Raw genomic sequence first — 22,012 nt, 5'->3', positions numbered from 1 at the left:
AGGATTTTGTAAGGAAGTATAATGCCAACACCTTTTGTAAATTTCAGAACAGCTAAAAGCAGTGCTTTTCTTTACTTTATCTTGCATTTATTAAAAATTCAGTGTAGGGAAGTTTATTTCCCATGATCAACTGTTTTTTGAAAGAAAAACGCTATGTACACGCACATATATTTGTGTACCTAAGTATACAAGCTGGCAGTGTATTTCTATAAGAAATACAAGTTTCAGAGAGGAGACAGGGAGGTACTAGCCAAAGGATACCAAGTTTTGATTATACAAGATGAATAAGTCCTAGAGATCTACTGTACAGCATAGTGCCTACAGTCAACAATGGTGTGTTGTATACTTAAAAATTTGCTAAGTGCCAGGCATAGTGGCTCATGTCCATAATCCCAGTGCTTTGGGAGGCTGAGACAGGAGGATTGCTTGAGCCCAAGAGTTTGAGACCAGCCTGGGCAGCATAGCAAGACCCTGTCTCTACAAAACATAGAAAAATTAGCTGGGCATGATGTTGCACGCTTTCCAGATACTCAGGAGGCTGAGGCAGGAAGATCCCTTGAGCCCAGGAATTTGAGGTTGCAGTGAGCTCTGATGATACCACTGCACTCTGGCCCACAGCAACAGAGTGAGACCCTGTCTCAAAAAAAAAAAAAAAAAAAAAACACTTGCTAAGAGGGTAGATCTTATGTTAAGTGTTTTTATCACAAAAATAATAACAATAATAATAATAAATAAGAGGGCAAGAGGAAACTTTTGGAGGTGGCAAGTAGGTTTATGGCATAGATTATAGTGATGGTTTCACAGGTGTATATGTTATTGCCTAAACTCACCAAGTTGCGTACGTGAAATATGTACAGCTTTTTGTATGTTAGCCATACCTCAGTAAAGTGGTTTTTGAAAAATAAGAAAGAAACACAAGTTTTAATTGACAGCAAAGAAGCAAATGCAGTTCAGAATTTTACAACTGCATAACTCGCTGCTGATATCTAATTACAGAGCACGGCAATGCACTTTGTCACACGGGTTGGACAGCCGCCTATAGAGCTAGAGCAGAACTGGGCGAGGTGCTCAGTGCGCACTTGATGATGGATTGACAGTCATGTGTACTTGCTAGCATGCCAGGAAATGTCTAACCGTGGGAGAAAACAGCCCCGATTTGTAGCATTTGCTGATCTCCATGGTGTGAAGGCTCTCACCATGGCCAATTCCAAGTTACCCATCTGATGTCATGGAGCCTGAAGCTGGGAAGAGCTGTGAGCAATGGGCTCATGAGAGCTGGCCCCAGCATACGATGGGATCCTTCTTAGTCTCCTAATCAACATTATGAAGTCCTTTTAAAACAGCGAATAGCAATGTAGTATGCATGATAAAACATAGGCTTGAATAAATTACAAACACATTATTGCTGGTTACCAGCTATAATAATAGGTGTCGTTAGCTCAGAGAGAGCTCCAGTCTCCTAATGAGTCCATTGTTGGTTGGCGTAGGGCTCCTAGGTCACCCTTGTCTCATACTGTCGGATTGTCTCATACTGATCATATTGTATGAGTGAAAAATTGGGATTCAGGCTTGTAGAAAGTAAGAATATACTACGGAAACAGGGAAACAATTTTAATTTGTGTCCGTCTCTTAAAAATGTTGAAACAGTCACAGTTGGAGACTCCATGATGACAGGCACAGTTGTTGATAGCAATAGAGGGGATCTTTGCTTTTAGAAGCAAGTTTTCAAAAGCCTCTGAGGATCACTGTTAAGTCCTGCAGCAAGAAGACCTCGATATTCATGGTGGTTTGTGTTTTCTGAACCAAAAATTAGATGTTAAGAATAATCAACTATAAAAGGGATAGATTAGGTTAAGTAAAATTAAAAGCACTATGTTGGAAAATCAAGGATGTATGACAACCACATCAATACTGGACATTAGAATTTGTATTTAGAATAGCTCAACTGGTAAGCAGTGCTTACTAGCTAAGCCAGTGTTTTTTCAAAAATTATATTTCTTCTCATCACCTCTAAAGTCCTGGGATGGGAGGAGAAGAACTTAGCAGGTAGAACAGCTGTTTTTATATTTTGAGGGTCCTGGGTAAAAGTTTATTTGCAGCAAGTGTCCTAGTATTTAAAAAAATGGTAAGCAGTACTTAGGTAAGCACAGCACCTTCTCTATTGGTGAAGAAACTCAGTCTGAGATAAAATAGATTCTTAATTATTCAAAAATGAATACCAAGACTTATTATTATTCTTTTTCAAGAAGAAGACCTAGTACCTTCCAATTTCAGATACAGTTAAAGAAGAAGAAAAGCCCTTTCCAAACATGTCAACCAATAGCTGAACCATTTTAGATAGTGAAGTGTGTGATACATCGTATGAAAGTATGCCTCACTTGATTTGTTTCACTTTATTTTAACATCATCCCCAAAGTCCCCTTTTTTTCACACATAACTTGAATAACAACCCCAAAAAAGGCAATATAGCAACCTTATCTCTACTGGTGTCTACTTGGCACCAATCTGCCCTGACCTTAGACACAAGCCATTGTTAAGGGTATAACGCATTTACATATTTTGCAATAAAACATCAGTTATTTGCATTACTGTGTCAAGTTTTATTTGATTCTTTCACCTAAAAATGACTCATTTTCCTTTCTTGTATTTTAAAAACCAACTACTCTAAGCTTGTTTGAGAATAATCAAAAATTGCCCATTTAGCTAGAAGTCATTTTCTTTTCAAAAGGCAAATGTTATTTAATCTTTCAGCTGTTCATTGTGCCATCATAAATACTTTCTTTTCAGCACAGTTGTGGGGACTGAAATGAGCCCACTAATTGCCTCCCATTTCGACTGACATGTGGTGGTTTAGTGGAAAGAGAACACAGCAGGGAGAAGGAAATAGGAGGCTGAGAAAATGAGAGCTAATTATTTTCACTGCCTCATGTCAGGCTCTGTGTCAGCCTTGTTTTTACAAACTGGAAGGTTTAGCACTAAATAAAACAAACTGGCGTCATGTTTTTATATACTGGCAGTGTCATGGAAGCAGCTGCACATCTCAAAGACAATATAATGCCTGCGTTCGCATGGACACCATCTGACAGACACTGTGAGCCACGGCTAATGAGGATATCACAGTGGTGCCAAGTGAAAGGTGCTGAATTATGTATGATTCTTCATCAGTACAGCAATAGTCCTGTACATCATTATGAGACATTGTTTTGCTGAAGAGATTAAAACATTCTTAGTTCCAGACCCTGCAACCTATACGCTCTGAAAGAGGTTATTAATGGAATTTTTAGGGAGAGTTTCTTGTGGATTTCTTTTTGGTTGAAAAACAAATCTCATGGGACAAAGCCATGGGGGGTCATGACACTGTATAGATAAAGAAGAGAAGCAAATTAACCATACTTGTACTATCTTCCTTTTAAAGGCAGCATAATAAAATACAGTGTAGCGGGGTTATACTTAATGATAAATAACCCAGGTGCTATCACGGGATGTTCCACTCTCCTGCCTTTAAAACAGCAGGTTTCAGCAGCTGAGCTAGATAATAGCAACGCGTGTAAAGGCGCCTTCGGAAGCCTGAATCGTCAGCATCTTACTACTTTTAATACCAGCATGACCAAAATTTTTATCATATTTTTATTTCATCTCACGTTACTTCTTACATTTCACAACAGTCAGGTGCCTGCTATGAGACTGGCTCTTTCCACCTCCCTTGAATCTTGAAAAGTTTATTCTGACCTCTGTATTTTATATTTTAAATTGTTTCCTCGATACGGGCCTTTTTGCTGAAACCCTGAGCATTCTCGGATGATTGTACTTTTTCTCCATTCATGAGGGGAAAGGAAGGGTGAAGGGATAGGGAATTTGAAAAACAACCTCTCTAAACTTAGACTTGGCATGCCCGGGACTTGGATTCCAGTCCCACGAAGCTGAATGACCTTGTGCAGTGCATCTCATTTTCTGAGCCTCAGTTTCCTCATCTGCAAAATGGGGGCAGTGCTATTTATAACAGGGTGGGGCTGTGGGGATTAAATAACATACATAAGTCTTAAAAACGCTATGCCAGATATATATGAGTACATACTGTAAGGTTCCAATTTTGTGATATTCTAGAACAGCCAAGTTTAATCTATGGTGATAGAAATCAGAACAGTGGGTACCTCTGGTTGTGGAGGGGACTTGCCTGGGAAAGGGCATGAGGGAACCTTCTGGGATACTGGACATATCTTGTTTGTTCTGGTGGTTACGCGGGTATATACATTTGTCAAAACTCATTGAACTGTACACTTCAAAATCTGTGCCTTTCATTATATGCAAATTATTCCACAATAAGAAAATACATTAAATTTTTAAAAAATATCTGTAACCTTTAGGTAAAAGTGATCTATAAAAGCCTGAAAGCCTAACTTCAGGGTCTGTTTCCTTCAGGAATGTCCCAAATGATCTTGGTCTTAGATTTTTAAAAAATTTATCTATAGTGTTGATATTTGCAATTAAATTTTGATAGGGAAAAATATATAGAGAGAGATTATTGTCTCTGAATTACTCAGAACTTTAAAGTTTAATTTTTTATGTGCTACCTTTAATCTTTTTTTTAATTTGGAAAATTTACTGCTGTCTTGATTATTTCTTTTTATTCCCTCACCTTTTCCTTCCTTCCTTAAGAAGGGATGTCTATGTTTGGCATCATTTGTACAAGCTTGGAACTGTAAAGAATTTTAAACAGCTTGCAAAGAGTGTAATAGTGATTTCTCACAAAGAGATAATTTAGCATTAACCAAGTGTTGTTTAGGATTTTATCTTCACAGTGTAAGAGTTTCTGTTTTACTTGGCCAGTAATCTTAATTCAGAAAATTTTTTCACATAATTGGCAGTCCTGAAGCAGTTCAGATGAAATGCTTTCTCACCCTCCATTAACCACACACTTGCTCCTAAAATTATCCAGGTATAAACGTACATATCCTGGGCACCCACCAGAATGGTCATAGTTTTCATTTGTGTCAAACACAAAAAGTCCCCTCTCCCCAACAAAATTCCATTTGTTTCTTGTAGATTTGCACAAAGAGGCAGATTTTCTAGCTAGTGGAAAGTTTCGGGTAACTATTTTTTGCTACTCAAAGCCCTAGCAAAAGCACTTCTCAGTGCCCAGCTCTGCTCGTCGAGCCAGTGCCTTTTTCCTATTGAGTAATTAGCACTCCCTAGAAATGTTCATCAAAATACACATTTGAACAGTGGGAATGTCCTCTTAGATGCGAACCTAGTTATGAAATAAAAATCCATCATAGCCATGGCCTATCTTCCTCATTTTACATCTGCAAAGAGGAGCTGGTTGTTCCTGGTTAAGTTAGTGGAAGTCACAGCCAGCACACAAGGCCAATGGGTAGCCTAATGGCAGGTGGAGGAAAGTATTTGTGATTGCAGTGGCACCATATGCATTTTTAGTAGTGATCTTTTTCAACAACGGAGGGAAAATTGGCTATGTTGGACTTCCTAGAGATGGTATTGCAATCTCTGCCATGGAGCCTACAAAGGAATTCACAGAAGAATTTAGATTATTTGTATTTTTGCCTTTCATATTGACTTTGGAAGGTGAGACTTCCCAGTACTGTATTAACCTATAACTAGGAAAAGTTCAGGATTCAGAAAAGACTAAGGGGAAACCTGCTCTTTGTAGCACTAACAGACCACCTGGGTTCAAACCTGAACTCCACTTGGCATCACTACTTGCATGATCTTGGTCAAATTACCTCATCTCTCTGTGCTTTGGTTTCCTCTCCCAAGATAAGGCTTCCTGGCTGTCGGTCATGTTTAATGTCACCTCCAGACATCTGATGGATCTTATTAGTAGGGCCGAACCAGGATCTGCTGAAGAAGGGAGGGGCAGAACTGGTGTTATGTAATCCATTTATGTAAGAAGATACAAATTTATTCCTTCTTCTATTTATTTCATAAAATTGGTCATTGTTATATTGCCACTTAGCTAATCTTTTTTTCAACTCTGATCATTCACTGGTATCAGGGTAGCTCAGTGCCCTCTGCACCCCCAGACTCTGCCCAAGTGAGATGCTAGGAGCCAGCCTGCCTGCTCAGGCTGGGTCACAGCCTATTCCAGACCACTCTTTATATCTTCCCATCGAAGTACCCTTGCTCTCTGTCCCATTCTTTTTTTTTTGGAGCCGGTCTCTCTCTGTTGCCCCCTGGGCTAGAGTGCGGTGGCATCATCATAGCTCACTACAGCCTCAAACTCCTGGGCTCAAATGATCCTCCTGCCTCAGCCTCCTGAATAGCTGGGACTACAGGTATGTGCCACCTCTGTGGCTAGTGAATGGCTTTAAAATCAGGGTCCATGGTCCCCATCACTACCTGGTCCCCATCACTACCAAGATACCAGAAAGACAGCTATTGTGCAAGTAAAACCCTGTATTAGACTCATAAATTTGTGGAATTGTTACGTTCAGTGATGTTATTGGTGACTTAATTCATCTTATTTGTTATGAAAACCTTTTCAGTGATCAATTGGTTAAGACCTTGGTACATGGCATCTCAGTGTCTGCACTGCAGTTGTGGTCTGTGGAATTCAATAACTGTTGCTTAAATCCTGGTAGTTGTAGACAATCCTCATTGACAACCTATGACTCACTAGCTGGTAAAAATGCTAAGGATGCCTTAAGTTACTTAGAAATGGAGCAGAATTTAAGGAATTCCGTTACTTTATTTGTGGATTACTTTTCTAAACTAGACAACAATGACATCGTAGAGGCCCTGAAAATACCTAGGAGCTATGTCAGGGCACTGGCAAATTAAGTTAATGACTTAGGTGAATATTGCATATTCTCTTTCTTTCTCACCCAGCTTTATAACAAGCAGTACCTACTTTTTAATGAAATGGATAATGGCCCCCCTTTTCTCATAACTTCCTTGACTATAGTTTTATTCCTTCTGTTGCTACCTTCTTTTATGGTTCAGGTAAGGGGCTTTCTTTCAGATAAGAGAAAAAGAAAATTAAAAAAATAAAAGGTCTGCAACCCTATGAATCAGTGTTTGTCCAAGTTGAACTTTGGAGAACAGGGAAGCAGTCACTGCAGGAACTGCAGTGCACCCATGTCCACTTGTTTTTTCGGTTATAGTAGCAAAATCTTCTCCAGTACTTCTCCCTCCTGCCTGTTGTCAATGTCTGGCCCAATTTATGGAGCTTAGCAAAGCTGTAACCTGTCCAGTGAGTCCGTCCTGCCACCTCTCCCGACTGCCCCTTCCCACTAGTATCTCCTCCAGCTTTGGACTCAGGCAGCCTGGGCTGCTGTTTTCCCACCTGCACCACTTACTGGCCATGAAATCCTAGGAAAGTTCCTTAACCTGTCTGAGCCTCATTTTTCTTACTCATCTAAAGGGAAAATAGACCTGAACTTCAGGGTTATTATGGATATCAAACAAAATAGCACAGTGTAAGTGCCCAGCAACACACCTAGTGCATAGCAAGCACTCCATAAATGTGAGTTCCTTCCTGTCAGTCTGCTTTGGAGCCTGGGTCATGGGGGATCTCCGGGGTTATGAAATGAGAGTGACACAGAGGGAGTCCTGCCATTTACATGCAGCTAGGAATCTTTTGACTGTGCTTTTCACTAATTTCATTCCCAAACTTGACCAGCAAAAGAAACAGAACTAAGTAAACTCATCTCTTCTAAGGCTTTTTAGTCCAGCCACTGCCTTGAGGAGGCTCTTGCCATTTAAGAGAAAAGCAATCATGACACCAAACAGTCATTATCCTGCCCAGTTATCTCAGGGCCCAGGTTGCCCGGGTTGCAGTGGCTCCAAAACAAAGAAATACTGAGACATTTGTCAATTCTGAACGACTAATTTGACTTATGTTAGCCAAGAGCTAGGTTTTCCTTTTATTAACTAGACCTTCTCCTTCACTAATTGGCTTTCCAGCTTGTGCATGTGGCTGGGCAAAGAGGGTCCCTGTCCTCAGACACCAGCCCACTTGGGTCTGCACTTCGCCCAGAGGCTTTCCCCAAACATCAGGCTGCCCAGACTTCCTGTTGCAGCCAACATGTTTTCAACAGCCTGTTTGCTGATTCCCTGCCATGAGAATGTCTGAGCTTGCTCCAGGAAATAGTCCAGGTCCACTCTCATGGGAGCATTTTCTAGTTTCAGCATGTCAGGTGCTAGGTACATAGCTGTAACCTCTCAAGAATCTTAATCCCTGAGTCTTCAAAAAAACATAAAAGAGAATGTGAGTTTATGGTCTAGGAATCAAATTTGGTACAAAAACCTGGGTTTATTTTTCCTTTTAATTGTATGCAGTTTTTATCCCCCAACATTTTTATTATATTATTAAAATCTTCATACAGCAAAGTTGAAAGAATTTTACAGCAAACCCTCATCACTCCCTACATCCAACCATTAACATTGTACTATACTTGCCTTATCCCATGTCTATCCATCTGTCTGTCCCTGTAGCCATCCATCGGCCTTATATTTTGATGCATTTCAAAGTAATCTGCAGACATCAGTACACTTCCTCTTAAATACTTCAGTATGCTGGAATTCAATTAAAAATGCACAAATCTTAAGTGTATATTTACTGAGTTTTGACAAATGCATATACCTGTATACTCCAAACCTCTATCAAGAGTACTTATACCCCCAGAAAGTTCCCTCATACCACTTCTCAGTCAGTCCCCATCTGCATAAGTAACTACTCTTCTGAATTTTTTCTACCATAGATTAGTTTTGTCTGTTCTAAAATGTTATATAAATGGAATTGTTAGTACATTCTTTTTTTGTGTAATATTTCTTTCACTTCTGTTAATGTTTTTAAGATTTATCCATGTTGTTGCATGTATCAGTAATTTGTTCCTAAGTAAGACTCCATTCTATGAATATACCACAATTTATCCATTCTACTTTAATGGACACTTAGGTTGTTTCCAGTTTTTTGGCTGTTATGATAAAGCTGCTAAGAATATACCTGGAAAAGCCTTGTTTCATTTCTCTTGGGCAAATACCTAGAAGTAGAATTTCTGGGTCATAGAATAGGTGTATGTTTAGTTTTATAGTAAATTTACAAAACTTTTTCTAAAGCGATTGTACCATTTATATTCACACCAACAATGTATAAGAGTTCCAGTAGCTCCAAATCCTGGCCAACATTTGATGTTATCAGTCGTAGCCATTCTGGTGAGTGTATAGTGGTGCCTCATTGTGGTTGTAATTCACATTCTCCTAGTAACTAATCATGCAGAGCACTTTTTCATTATATGGTGATTTCATTTTAAAAAATTAACATACCATCATTTAAAAATCAAGAGGTTTCCCTTGAGAATTCAGATTCCCAGCTTATCATGAAACATTAAAGGACCTAGCACAACTAAGCTCATATATCACATGGGAACGATCAACAGAAGCTGAGCAGTGGCTGTGCTTTTAGGGCAATTCCTCTTTAGTTCCCCAGAGTCCCCTGCCCTCCCCATAACTCCCCAATTGTGAATTACCATCGTCGTCACGTTTGTAGTGTTGTTTTCCTTCCTATTAGGATGAAAGTGAGCATTTCTTGAACCCATATTCTTAACAATCTGGGAAAATGAAAGGCAGATCAAGAGGGCCTTATATTTCAAAAAGGTAGAAAGACCACATTTCTTTGTAGCAATGAGAAAATGTTCCTATAAGGTTGAATATGTGAATTAAATGGGTCTATTTTGAAAGGTTACAACTTAAGACTCTGTAATGAAACTGCCTGGCTTTACTTTTTTTATTATCTGGCTGGTCCCTTTAGGATTTTGCATTTGCAACTTGTGTAACAGAACACTCAAACTGATAAATTATGTCTCAAGGCTCCACCAACAGGGGGTTATTTAGATATACAAAGGGATCTAATTTCATGTCCTTTTATTGAAAAAGGAAAAAAAAAACCACTCCAATAATACTTCATTTGGAATATTTTATGTGTTATAAAACATTGAGACTAAAAAAAATTGTTTCACTTTCTCAAATTCTATAATTTTGCTTTTAATTCCAGGATTGTAAGTGGAAAATGTATATGGAGATGGATGGGGATGAAATTGCAATAACCTACATAAAAGATGTGACATTCAACACAAACCTACCTGATGCAGAGACTTTAAAGATGACAAAGGTAGGGTTCTATTTACGGCTTAAAAGCTTTTTTGAATTCACAGATATCAAACAAAGACATTAAAATACCCCAGCAGTGTGCTTTTGTGCTTGTCGATGCTCACATCAGCTCAGCCTCAAGCTGGCTGTTGAAAGGCACATTTTATTTAGCAGATTGAGATCATAATAGGTTTTTGTTAAAATTCCACTTATGCTGTGTGAACTAAAAAGCACTGCAAAAACGTATCGTTTAATTTTTTAAAAATTTTTCTTCCACCTTTCTTCCTGGTTACTTTGTCATTGATTAAAGAAGAGAAAATGCTAACAATGAAAATGTTTACTTCGGATGTTGAGTCCTTTTTAAACTTGGAAACTTGTGAGGAGGAAGACTTTCTTGGTTGAGTTCAATTTCTTGAAGGACTTAGATGAGGGTATTGAGGCACACACTGAAGTCTTAATGGCCTCCTTAAGTTCACACCTATGAATTCCCGGGGTGGCCAGAGAGCATGTTACTACGCTCGGGTCAAGACGGAGCATGGCCATGAAAATGCTGAAGAAAGACTTATAAAAATGCTTAGCTTGTTCTTCAAAATGGAAAAAATTCAATTCTGTGCCAATCATACTGAAAAAATACACATGAGACTTCAATTGTAGAAGGTCAACAACTTCAGGCAAATAACCATGATGTCAGTAGAACCATCTCCCTAACCTCACATAAACCGTTAACTCTAGCTCGCTCTTAACTGTGCATATTTGGTTTCAGTGAAGAAAGTGAGGCTTGTAGCAAGGAAGAACCAGGGTACAGACACAAGTAGAGAAATAAAATGATTCTTCAAAGCCATGAATTAGACTTGTAAATGTGTTCTCTTCATAGGCATAAGATTGCTAAACACCCAAGTCCTTTTAATTTACAAGTGGATTCATCAAGTAGATTGATTTGATATTCATTGTTGGATTCCTCTGTGCAACTGGGAGTTATTTCAATGGCATTATTTATCTGGAAAGGTTATGATTTGGTTTTAACTTTTTCCTATTTTGTTGGGACATATTATATATGTTTCGACGTCTTGAAGACTGGAAAGTTTCTTTTTTTCTTCCCCACCTGTGACATGGAGTTGGAAAACTGAATGCAGGTGTTTTTGCTACAGTGCCATATACACAAAAGCACAGACCAACATTAATTAACAGAGCTTATAGGAAAAGTAAGGCTGGGGCAGACCATTCAAAATTTATAGCACTTGTTAAAACCAACAGAAACAAAAGAACTAGCACAGCTAAATCTGTACCACATTATCTTAGCTCACTCCTTTGCAGCCTTAAACCTTGAGTGAAAGGGGGATAGGAGGAAAGTGCAGCTCACTTCTTAAAAGAGACTGTTTTCCTCAAAATTAATATAGGGTCCAAGATCTAGGCTTCTTCGCTAATCCTTTGTTTTAATACAATGGGAAAATATTGCCATAGTTTCTTCATTCATACATGCAGCTTTGCCAGATAGCCTGAGACAGTAGAAAGCACAGTGATTGCTGAAGCCACGAAACCAGCCACTGCTTGCACTCAGGGAGGGCACTTCTGGGTCTTCTTATATTGTTATGGCTTTCTCTTAATTGTGAGAAAGCTTTCTGCTGATGCTTCAAACTTTAGCATGAATTAACGACCTAATGATAGGATTGAGTGATAGCAATGCTGTTATCAGAAAAGAGAAGATTGTGGCAGACCAGGACTAGCTGTTGATGAATACACAAAAGGATGTCCTGTGAAAAACAAAACCCAAAATACTAGGATGTTGTGAGTAATCACGTGTGAACCAACAAGGCTTTCAAGATAATCTGATATTATGCCCCCATTTTGCCAATTGTGTGTGGCACTATTGGCCTCAAAGAAACATACTATAGCAGAGCAGGCTGTTTTATGATACTACAGCGTCCTAACTTTGTTTTTCAGCCACCATTTGTAATGGAGAAGTGGATTGTGGGAATAGCGGAAAATCAGACTGTGGAGTGCACTGTCACCTATGAGGTGAGCTCTGGGGGAGGAAGGCTGGTGCCTACGGGTAGATTTCATGCTATATACTTTTTACCATAATTTTTAAAAACTCACATTAAGTGTCAGAGAATGATCTCTCTATAAATATATTTCGATAATCTGTATTCGATGAATGTATTTAATTCTAATAATTTTTTAAAAATCAACAAGATCTTCATGGCTTGTGGGACATATACCTAACAAGGTAGATAGACCCTGTGGGTAGCCAGGGGAGGGGTGCAGGTATAGCACAGTTCTTGGCACACATTAAGGTATTAGTATACGAATATCATCAACAGGACATGCATTTCATTCATTCATTCAATCATTCATTCAAGAGACATTTATTAAGGATTTACCATGAAGCACACACTATAAGAGGTGCCTATACATGTTTTATCTCACTAGCCTCATGTAAATTCTGCGAGATAGGTATTGTTATCTTCATTTCGCAGATAGGGACAACAGGCTCAGAGAGATGAAAGGAAGTCCCGAGGTTCGGGGTATGTAGTGACAGAGTTAGTGGAGTCACACTGATGTCTTCTGACTATAAAAACACTGTCTACCCTTCCCCGGCCCCCCGTTAGCCTCTCAGTGGCTGCAGTACCATGAAGGAAGGCTGCCTCGAGTTGGACTTCATGATGGACATTGTGAGCGTTTCCTGAGCTGCCAGGGTTTGGCTTTCCGTGTTAGAAATCCGAATCCTGGCTGGTCCACTTTCCCAGCCTGGAATCCAATGAGTATTACAGCAATTCTGTATCCTCACCTGCCAGGGCACACGGCTTGTCAGGGAGGAGGCACCTGACAAGTCACATTAATTGTCAAAGCGTCAATTGTAGGGCACAAAACCCAAACAAAAGAGATTGTTTAGTCTTGGGGAACTTGGAATCTAGACTATTCTGAAGCCTGTTAACTGGTCCTCACTACCCAGGAAAAGTCTTCTTTTTCTGTAACTGGACAGTTAAAACAAGCCAGTTTTCAACTCTGCCTGCCTTAGACAGTTCTGGAGACACCACACCCAATTCTTTTCTTCTCTCTCCCCTTCCTCTCCCTCCTTTTCCTCCTGTTTAGACTCCGTGACATGCCACTTGTGTCTGGACTTTTCACTTCAGAGTTTTATAAAACATATTTTCATAACCATATTGAATCCTAGAGACTCTTTAATCAACACAGATTTGTGACACCTGGTGAGGAGGGAGATTTCGGGAGAAGAAGGTGGTGTGTCCTCAGCTCTTCCTGATCCTTATTTCTTAACTCTTGATCCCATCTCACTTTTGTGTCTGTACGTCACAAGTGCTCCATCCCTCCGTGCTACCCACGTTCACCCAGTCACCCTCGTGATCACAGGCAGTCTTGGGCAACATGGGGGTCCAATTTTCATTTAACAAGCATGGTATCTGTTTTCAAGTACTATATATAGAAGAGATTATTTTTTATTTCTTACTAAACAAAGAGTTAGTTGAGATTTGCCAAATATTAATAGATTCTGGAAGAAGACAAACAGTTTTAGCTACTATAATCTAGTAAGGAATATATGTTATAATATGTTAAGGAATAAGGTGCTATAACCCATTAGGGAATAAAGTGGTTAAAATTTTCCTTTTGGTCAAATTAGCATATTTAGGCCAACTGTTCAGAATATTTTACCTAATGCATTATGATGGTGCTCTAAGGAGTGAAATTCAAGTGATATTAACCTGAGTGTCTTTTCTTCCCATTTTATATATGTGGGTCTGTTTGGTCATGTGTTTCTTTTTCTTTTCTTTTCTTTTCTTTTCTTTACCAGAGTGATGTTAGAACTCCAAAAAGCACTAAACATATCCATTCGATTCAGTGGAGTAGAACAAAACCTCAGGACGAGGTGAAAGCAGTCCAACTTGCCATTCTGACATTATTCCCCAACTCGGAAGGCAACCCTGGAAGCAGGTCTGACTCAAGTAAGTTAGTGTTCAACATTATATGTGTGCTAGATTCCAAACACTTAATTTTGAAATTCTCATACCAGAGATAAGTGCCGGTCTGTGGATAGACATAGATTTCTAATATAATACTTCCTTCTTGTACTTTTACAGTATTGGGTTTTTTTTTTTGCTTTTTTTTTTTTTTTTGAGACAGAGTCTTGCTCTGTTGCCTGGCTAGAGTGAGTGCTGTGGCATTAGCCTAGCTCACAGCAACCTCAAACTCCTGGGCTTAAGCGATCCTACTGCCTCAGCCTCCCAGGTAGCTGGGACTACAAGCATGCACCACCATGCCCAGCTAATTTTTTCTATATATATTTTAGTTGGCCAGATAATTTCTTTCTATTTTTTTAGTAGAGACGGGGTCTCGCTCTTGCTCAGGCTGGTCTCGAACTCCTGACCTTGAGGGATCCACCCGCCTCGGCCTCCCAGAGTGCTAGGATTACAGGCGTGAGCCACCACGCCTGGCCTCCAGTATTGGTTTTATAAACAGATTATATGAAGAATAGGATTTATAGACTTATGAGCATATTATAATAAATTTATTATTATATTATAATAAATTTAAATATTTGGATAACTATGGTAAAAGATGAAAATTAATGATTATATTGCATTGGTCAATAAAAATAGATATGTGTGTATATATACACATATATTTAGTTTCCAAAAGTGTGCCTGTAGATAAAGATATGAATCTTCTATGTCTAGCAAACATTCCTACAAAGCCACTGCTATCACTGGGACAGCTTCTTGAGTCCTGAACACCAGTGATACATCAAAGCATGGGAATGATTGGGAAAGGAGGAAGGGAAAGGAGGAAGGGAGGGAGGGAGGGAAATAAGGATAAGAGAAGAAGGAACGGAGGATAGAGAAAGAGAAAATGTGAGATGCATATGATGGATAGTGGTGATAGTAACTACAGATGATATAAAGAAACAATTTAGAGTAACATAGAGGAAGGTCAGTTGACTTGCTGTAAAATGGGTCATTATTTGGTGGATTCAGGAGGGAGGTTCTGACCCTTAGCTTTGTAGGTCCAGAAACTCTAATACAACTCAGAGTTAGGCTCTGCGGGACTGCAGTAAGCTAACACACACATGGGAGGTAGATAAAGCCCCATGCAGTTCACTGTTTCCCATGAGAAGTGTACCTGCCAAACAAACCAGAAATACATGTTTTCTGATCAGTGCATTTTTTCCCCCGAGAGGAAAATATACCTAGGAAGCCATATCAAAGTTTCTTTGGTGGGCATGGAATCAAAGCAAGGGGCTCCAACGAGCTGACCCTCATGGCCAGTCGTGCTGAGGTATGACTGCGTGGCTCATAACGGAGTTATGAGAGCCCAGCTCATATCTCCTCCACTGAAAGGACTGATCTACCAGGCCAACCAGGCATTTTTAAAGGTCCACAAGCCAGGGTGCCCAGAATCCTGGACAATACTCAAAACCTACTAACAAATTCTTTGATAGCACGCTGAACCTGTAAACCTTTGTCAACACAGTTGATTTGGTTATTCTTTCACAAATAATCATGAGAAGACATTCTGAGCACCAAAACACGTTGTCAAACATCTTTTAGGGTACACTATTTCTACACATGACTAACCTGTACAAGAGGTGTTGATTCTCTCAGAAGGTGCTCCAGTTCTAAGTTCTTTTATTTGTCAGTTCAGCGGTCTTGCCTTGCATGCCTACTGTCATAGCTTTAAGGATTTATTATAATAACTAATGCTTGTGGGGCACATTTTATATCTGTAGGGCTGTCATAGCCATGATGCCATTTGATTTCTACAGCACCCCTGTGGAATCTTGGGGTGTCTTCTCTCTGCATTCCTGCTGTATTTTTCTCTTCCACTAAAAGCTGGTTTTCTGTTTCCCTGCCCACATGACACAACATGGTTACCAATAACTTCAAATCCTTTTTTATATAGTTTAAATCCTACTCCGTTAAGAGTCAGCAAGTAGATGCTTCGTTAGCCCCAATTCCAGATTCCCTGGGGTAGAACTTATTAGAGCTGTTTTTTCCAGCATTCTTCCACAGATCAACTACCTGCATCCGCAGGTGAGGGGATGGTGGGTGGGGTGGGCGGTGAGGACACTCTGTGGGCATATGGTGACCATGTGGGTGGAGACAAGGTGGTGACAGTCCCAAAAGAAGGCGATGGACAGACATCTCGTAGGTGTCCTCTACTTCTCTTAAACAAAACTTTTAGGAGACAGTTATTCTGTCTCTAATCTGTACCTATCTCCTACTGGAACTGCTCTGGATAAACTTTTTCCCTCTGATTATGATATTAATAACAACTGGAGAGGTTACAGGGCTGACCTGTCTTTGGCTTACTCCAGTTTTAGCTCGTTTGCTTCCCTTCCTCCCTCCTTGTATTCCTTTTTCCAATGTGATGTGAAGACTCAGAGGATACCACCTGGACCAGTTAAGATCTATATTTCAGCTGCAAGTGGCAGAAAACCCTGTTTCCGTTGGCTTACTAAATTGGTTCTCAAAGTGTAGCCCCAGGACCAGCAGCATCAAGATCAGCTGTGAACTTGCTAGAAATGCAAATTCTCAGACCCAATCCTGGACCCACTGAATCAGAAACTCTGAGGGTAGGACCAGCAGTGTGCATTTTAAGCCCTCCAGGTGATTCAGAAGTACTCTAAAGTCCTTAAACCACTGGTTTAAACTGTAGCAAAATTTATTACCTTTGATAACAAGAAGTCCAGAGGTAGGGCAGGCTCCAGGTGCAGTAAGATAAGCTGGCTCAACCATATTAACGTGGAAGAACGAACCTTTCCTTCTCTCTGCTCTGCCATGCTCGGTACGTTGCCTCTGCCGTCTGCCTCGCTCTTCTCATGTTCACAGTCATCACACAGAGATATAGCAATGCCCAGAGGAGATACGGGGTCAGGTCCCTCCTGGTTCTCATGTTTAGGACTAAGGAAAACTTTCCTAGAACCCCCCCGCAGACCACCCCTCACCGATTCTGTTCTGACCAGAACTGAGCAACGTGTCCATTCCCAGTCATGGCATCCGCACGTCTGGCTGGGGCTGACCGAAGCCTGTCCCTGGAGCCAGACTGCAGTCAGCTCCCCCGACGCACAGGTCTGCACGGAGGGGGTTGGACACCGAACGCAGTCAGGGCTCTGGTGGAAGCTAAAATTCCAGACAAGTCAGGATTAAAGAAAGAAAGCACAGTGATTCTGTGCGATTCTGCTCATGTGAAGTATCTAAAGTAGTCAAAGTAAAGAAAGTAAGCAGAAAGGTGGTTACCAAGGGGCGGGGAAGAGGGTGTAGTATTTTGTGGATGCAGAGTTCCAGTGTCGCAAGATGGAACTATTAGAGAGACCTGTGGTGCAACAATGTAAATATACTTAACACTACTGAACTGCACACTTAAAAATGGTTACAATGGTAAATATAATGTGTTTTTTACCACAATAAAATGCACACATACACACAACAACAAAGAAGGCACTGTGGTTGACTGAAGCCTGTGAAGCGTGTCTGGATGCAGGAGCCACCTGTGCCTAGAAGAGTCTCTCACCTCGGGGTGTGGCTCCCCTGTGCCCAGGCATGACGGAGGCAGAGAACTGAGCATGCTCTGCGCCCCCAGAGGCTCCATCTGCACAGCAGGGCCACGGTGGCTGAGGGCGCTGGCAGGGAGGGCCACTCAGGAACTCTGGAATGTGGGCAGCACAGTTTAGGCGCTGGGGAAACAGAAAAGATCTTAGGTGTAAGGGACTTGCTTATTCACTGAAATATAGCTTCCTAAATGGTCCTTGTTAGTTAACTATTTTCTTTTACCTTAATGTCTATTTGCTGTGCAGCTTCATTTTTTATGCTGAAAACACGTCTTATTCCTGAACCTCAGTAATCTTTCCTCTGGAGACATAAGCTGTTTTTCTTCCCCAAAATCTCTAGCTATCTCAACCTTCAGAACCTTGTTTCTTTTATCTGCATTTAGGGTCTTCAAGGGTTTAAAAGTGCCGGTTGGGAGCCAGGCAAGGTGGCTCACACCTATAATCCTAGCACTTTGGGAAGCCAAGGCGGGAGGATTGCTTGAGGCCAGGAGTTCGAGACTAGCTTGAGCAAGAGCAAGAGCAAGACCCCATCTCTACAAAAAATAGAAAAATCAGCCAAGTGTTGTGGCACATGCCTGTAGTCCCAGCTACTCAGGTGGCTGAGGCAGGAGGATCACTTGAGCCCAGGAGTCTGAGGTGCAGTGAGCTATGATGACACCACTGCACTCTAACCCTGGGTGACAGAGTAAGACCCTGCCTCAAAAAAAAAAAAAAAAAAAAAAAGTGCTGGTTGGCAAAAAGTCTTTTGTTTATCAAACATGCCACAGCCACCTGAACATGCTTAACAGTAATTTCTAAAAGTGACAACACAACTAAGTCGGAAGAATATGGGATTTAGATACATAAGGACCGGGGATTACTGACTGAGGGCCCCTGGGCAACTTATTTGACCTCTCAAGCTTCCTCAGCTATAGAATAAGACTGTTGACATTTACCTAAAAAGATTATTGAGAAGATTAAATGAGATAATGTAAGTAAAGCCCATGGAACAGTGCCAAACATATAGCTTATATTCAGTAAGTATAAATGCCCTTATTTTTAAAGAATTATTTGTAGTAATAAAGGAAACGTTCTTCTACCTTAGCATAGAATTTCTATGAATGGTAAAGCTTAGAGCATCCCAAACAGCCTTGAATTATCGCAAGACAGGCTTATGAATGAGGCATGCAGCCTCAGTGTGGCATAAAAGAGGCTCATTTCCATTTCTTCTGCAGGTGCTGATTGCCAGTGGTTAGACACTCTGCGGCTGCGGCAGATTGCATCCAACACTTCTCTACAGCGTTCCCAGAGCAATCCGATTCTGGGGTCACCATTCTTCCCATACTTCGATAACCAGGATTCCTATGCTGCTGCTGTGAGGCGGAGCCAGGTGCCCATTAAGTATCAACAGATTACACCTATAAACCAGTCCAGAAGCTCCTCTCCTACTCAGTATGGACTGACCAAAAACTTAACTTCTCTGCATCTCAACTCCAGGGACAGTGGCTTTTCCAGTCTTAATGACAGCTCTTCAGAGAGAGGTCGATACTCAGACAGGAGCAAGAACAAATATGGTCGTGGTAGTGTGTCCCTCAATTCTTCTCCTCGAGGGAGATACAGTGGAAAAAATCAGCATTCCACTCCTTCAAGAGAAAGATATTCTGGAAAGTTCTACAGGGTTTCTCAGTCTGCACTCAATACTCACCAGTCACCTGACTTTAAGAGAAGCCCCAATGACCGCAACCAACCCAGGACCATCCCAGGGATGCCTTTGCACACTGAGACTGACTCAAGAGCCAATGAGGAGGAGAGCAAAGTGAGCGAAGGGGGATGGACAAAAGTGGAATACCGGAAGAAGCCCCACAGACCCTCCCCTGCCAAGACTACCAAAGAGAGAGCCAGAGGAAACTACCGTGGATGGAGAAACTTTTGATGAATTTAACCAGATGCATTTTCCTAGGCAGGTTTTTTTATTTTAATATAATGGATTTTGATAATATGATACCTTCCGATGGAATTAACAAAAAAGACAATTCTTCTGTTTTTTGGGTTGTTGGGAGATACCTTATAATTGAGACTATAGCCAAACCAGTGCCAAAATTATGGATTTCGGTTGTCCAGTTACAGTAACTAGACTTGAAAATAACTACACATATTTTTCTCCCGAGTTAACTTTTATTTTCTAGAGACAGAGTCTCTCTTTATCATCCAAGCTGGAGTGCAATGGCACAGTCATAGCTCATTGGAACCTCAGACTCCTGGGCTCAAGCAATCCTCCTGCCTCAGCCTCCAAAACTGGCACATGCCACCAAACCTGGATAATTTTTTTTTTTTTTAGAGGTGGGGTCTCACTTTGTTCCCAGGCTAGTCTCAAACTCCTGGGCTCAAGCCATCCTCCTGCCTCAGCCTCCCAAAGCACTGGGATTACAGGCACGAGCTACTGTGCCCAGCCTGAGTTAACCTTTTTAGAGGAGGGGTTATGCTGTCTTTTTACCCAACTACTGATGTTCTCACTGATGTTAGCAGGGCCAGGACTGGGGTAAGGCAAGTGAGGTCAACAAAAAAAAAATCAAAATTCTTGGTAAAGAAGGATCACTAATACTAATTTTTCCTTTTGTCTAAGGCTCCAATAGAGCTCGGCAAGACGCTGTTACCAATCCTGTCTTTATTTAAAATTTTGAGGCCAAGTTCAGTGGCTCACACCAAGAGCTTGAGACAAGCCTGGACCCCTTCTCTATTAAAATTAAATAATAAATAATATAAATTTTTGATATTTCGTTCTTCATGAATGTTTTATATTAGTTTCTTTTTTAAATATTAAAATGTCATTTATCTGATTACTGAGTTTGGGGGGGGGGTATTTTGATGCTCCCAAATTTTGTGCCCAAGGCAAGTGCTTCACTCATCTTAACCTTGTCTTAACCCGTAGTTAGTATTTATTTTAGTAAGATATTTGTGTTTTTATCATGGTCAGAGTTGAACTGATTTGGCTTGTCATTTTTAGGCAATAAAAAAGGTTATTGAATTTAATGTTGATTATGATACATATCACATTCATTAAGATTCATCTGAAACCAACCATCTAAATTGCCTAGATTTGTGGTTGTTTCCCTCCCTATTCTCCCAGGGACTGTTTTTGAATATTATATTCTACGTTTTACCAAAGAAGGAGCAAAGAGGGGAAAACAACAGTCCATAAATTCCTCTTGGGGTGTCAGAAATCTAAAATCTAAAAGAAAACAGACACAGAGCAAGACAGTAACGTCACAAGCTAAAAGCCAGAGAAATTTAAAATTGCCAACTTCTTGCTAGAGCAAGACATTAAATAACAGCCTTGCAGCAAGACAGCTCTAAGCTGCTAGGGGTGAAGAGGTAAACCACTGGGGGTGGAAGGAGGCTGCCTGCAGTTTAGGGCAAGAATGTGGAATCCAACTTGTGAACCTCTGTTTTACAACTCAAAAAGTCAGATGGCAACAAACTTATGTCAAATAAATCAATGTTACTTCTATATTCTGAGATTCTGTTCAGCATTCACTGCCCCTGAATATCAAGTGTTCTCGGCCCTGCACAGGACCCTCGATGCTCTGCAGAAATCCGGATGACACACTGGTGATTCTGAGGGGTTGAGTTCTCTTTTAACAGAAACCCATCATCGGACTACATGCGTATGTTCCAAGAGTAGCTGCCCTGCTCTACTCCAGTGCTCCGGACCCGGTAGGGAAAACTGTATTTGGGTAGCATTAAAGTCAAGGTTATAGGAAATGACCTTTATTTATAAGGGAAGCTGTCATGACCTACACATTGATTCAACAACTTGATTTTATACAAGTTCCATTGTGTGCCATCTGCATTTACAAGGGAATGGTGTAATCAGTTATCGAAGTACTCTTTTCCATCATGCATAACCAACTTCTAAAGTTTTAAGTCCACTGTGATCCTTTCTCATGAAGTTTATATCAACCACAGTCTGCTTTCAATTATTTTTCCCATTTGTCCTTTGTTTAAATTTAAAGAAAAGTAGACTAATACAAAGTATGCTATCTTAATACCATGCCGTTTCCAAATAAGCAGTAAAATATTTTCTTTGATTAGAATTTTTGGATAAGTAGCTGAACACAATCTTGACGGAGTCACTCTGAAAGAAACACAAAGTATGGCCTTAATTATTAAACAAAATGTGCATTCTAGGGAATTATTGAAGACTCAAGTTTAAAAGGTGCTACGCAAATGATTGCTAGTTTCATGCTATTTTTCCACATCTAGCTTTCTTCAGTTATGGGTTTGAAAATCCAAGCTGGTAATAAAATGACTCAATTATGTATCTCAGCCCTATTTATTGTAACCAGTGACCACAAAGAGGTTATTCCA

The 22,012-nt window shown here is 40.4% G+C and overlaps 1 protein-coding gene across 2 annotated transcripts in view; it reads left to right on the top strand.

The window, feature by feature from the left end:
- The window catches only part of MAP3K20 (mitogen-activated protein kinase kinase kinase 20), a 161,055-nt gene extending 141,444 nt beyond the window's left edge, over positions 1 to 19,611 (top strand). For both annotated transcript variants that reach the window (XM_045560199.1, XM_045560198.1), the window contains exons 17-20: positions 10,010 to 10,126; positions 12,046 to 12,120; positions 13,913 to 14,063; positions 18,880 to 19,611. In XM_045560199.1, the coding sequence (XP_045416155.1) occupies positions 10,010 to 10,126; positions 12,046 to 12,120; positions 13,913 to 14,063; positions 18,880 to 19,577 (1,041 nt within the window). In that variant the 3' untranslated portion in view covers positions 19,578 to 19,611. The remainder of the gene's footprint in view (positions 1 to 10,009; positions 10,127 to 12,045; positions 12,121 to 13,912; positions 14,064 to 18,879) is intronic.
- Positions 19,612 to 22,012: the final 2,401 nt, after the last annotated feature.

Source organism: Lemur catta, chromosome 8 (assembly GCF_020740605.2).
Source record: "Lemur catta isolate mLemCat1 chromosome 8, mLemCat1.pri, whole genome shotgun sequence".
Classification (NCBI taxonomy): Eukaryota; Metazoa; Chordata; class Mammalia; order Primates; family Lemuridae; genus Lemur; species Lemur catta.
The sequence above is the reverse complement of the archived record's forward strand: the minus strand, read 5'-3'. Positions and strand labels throughout refer to the sequence as shown.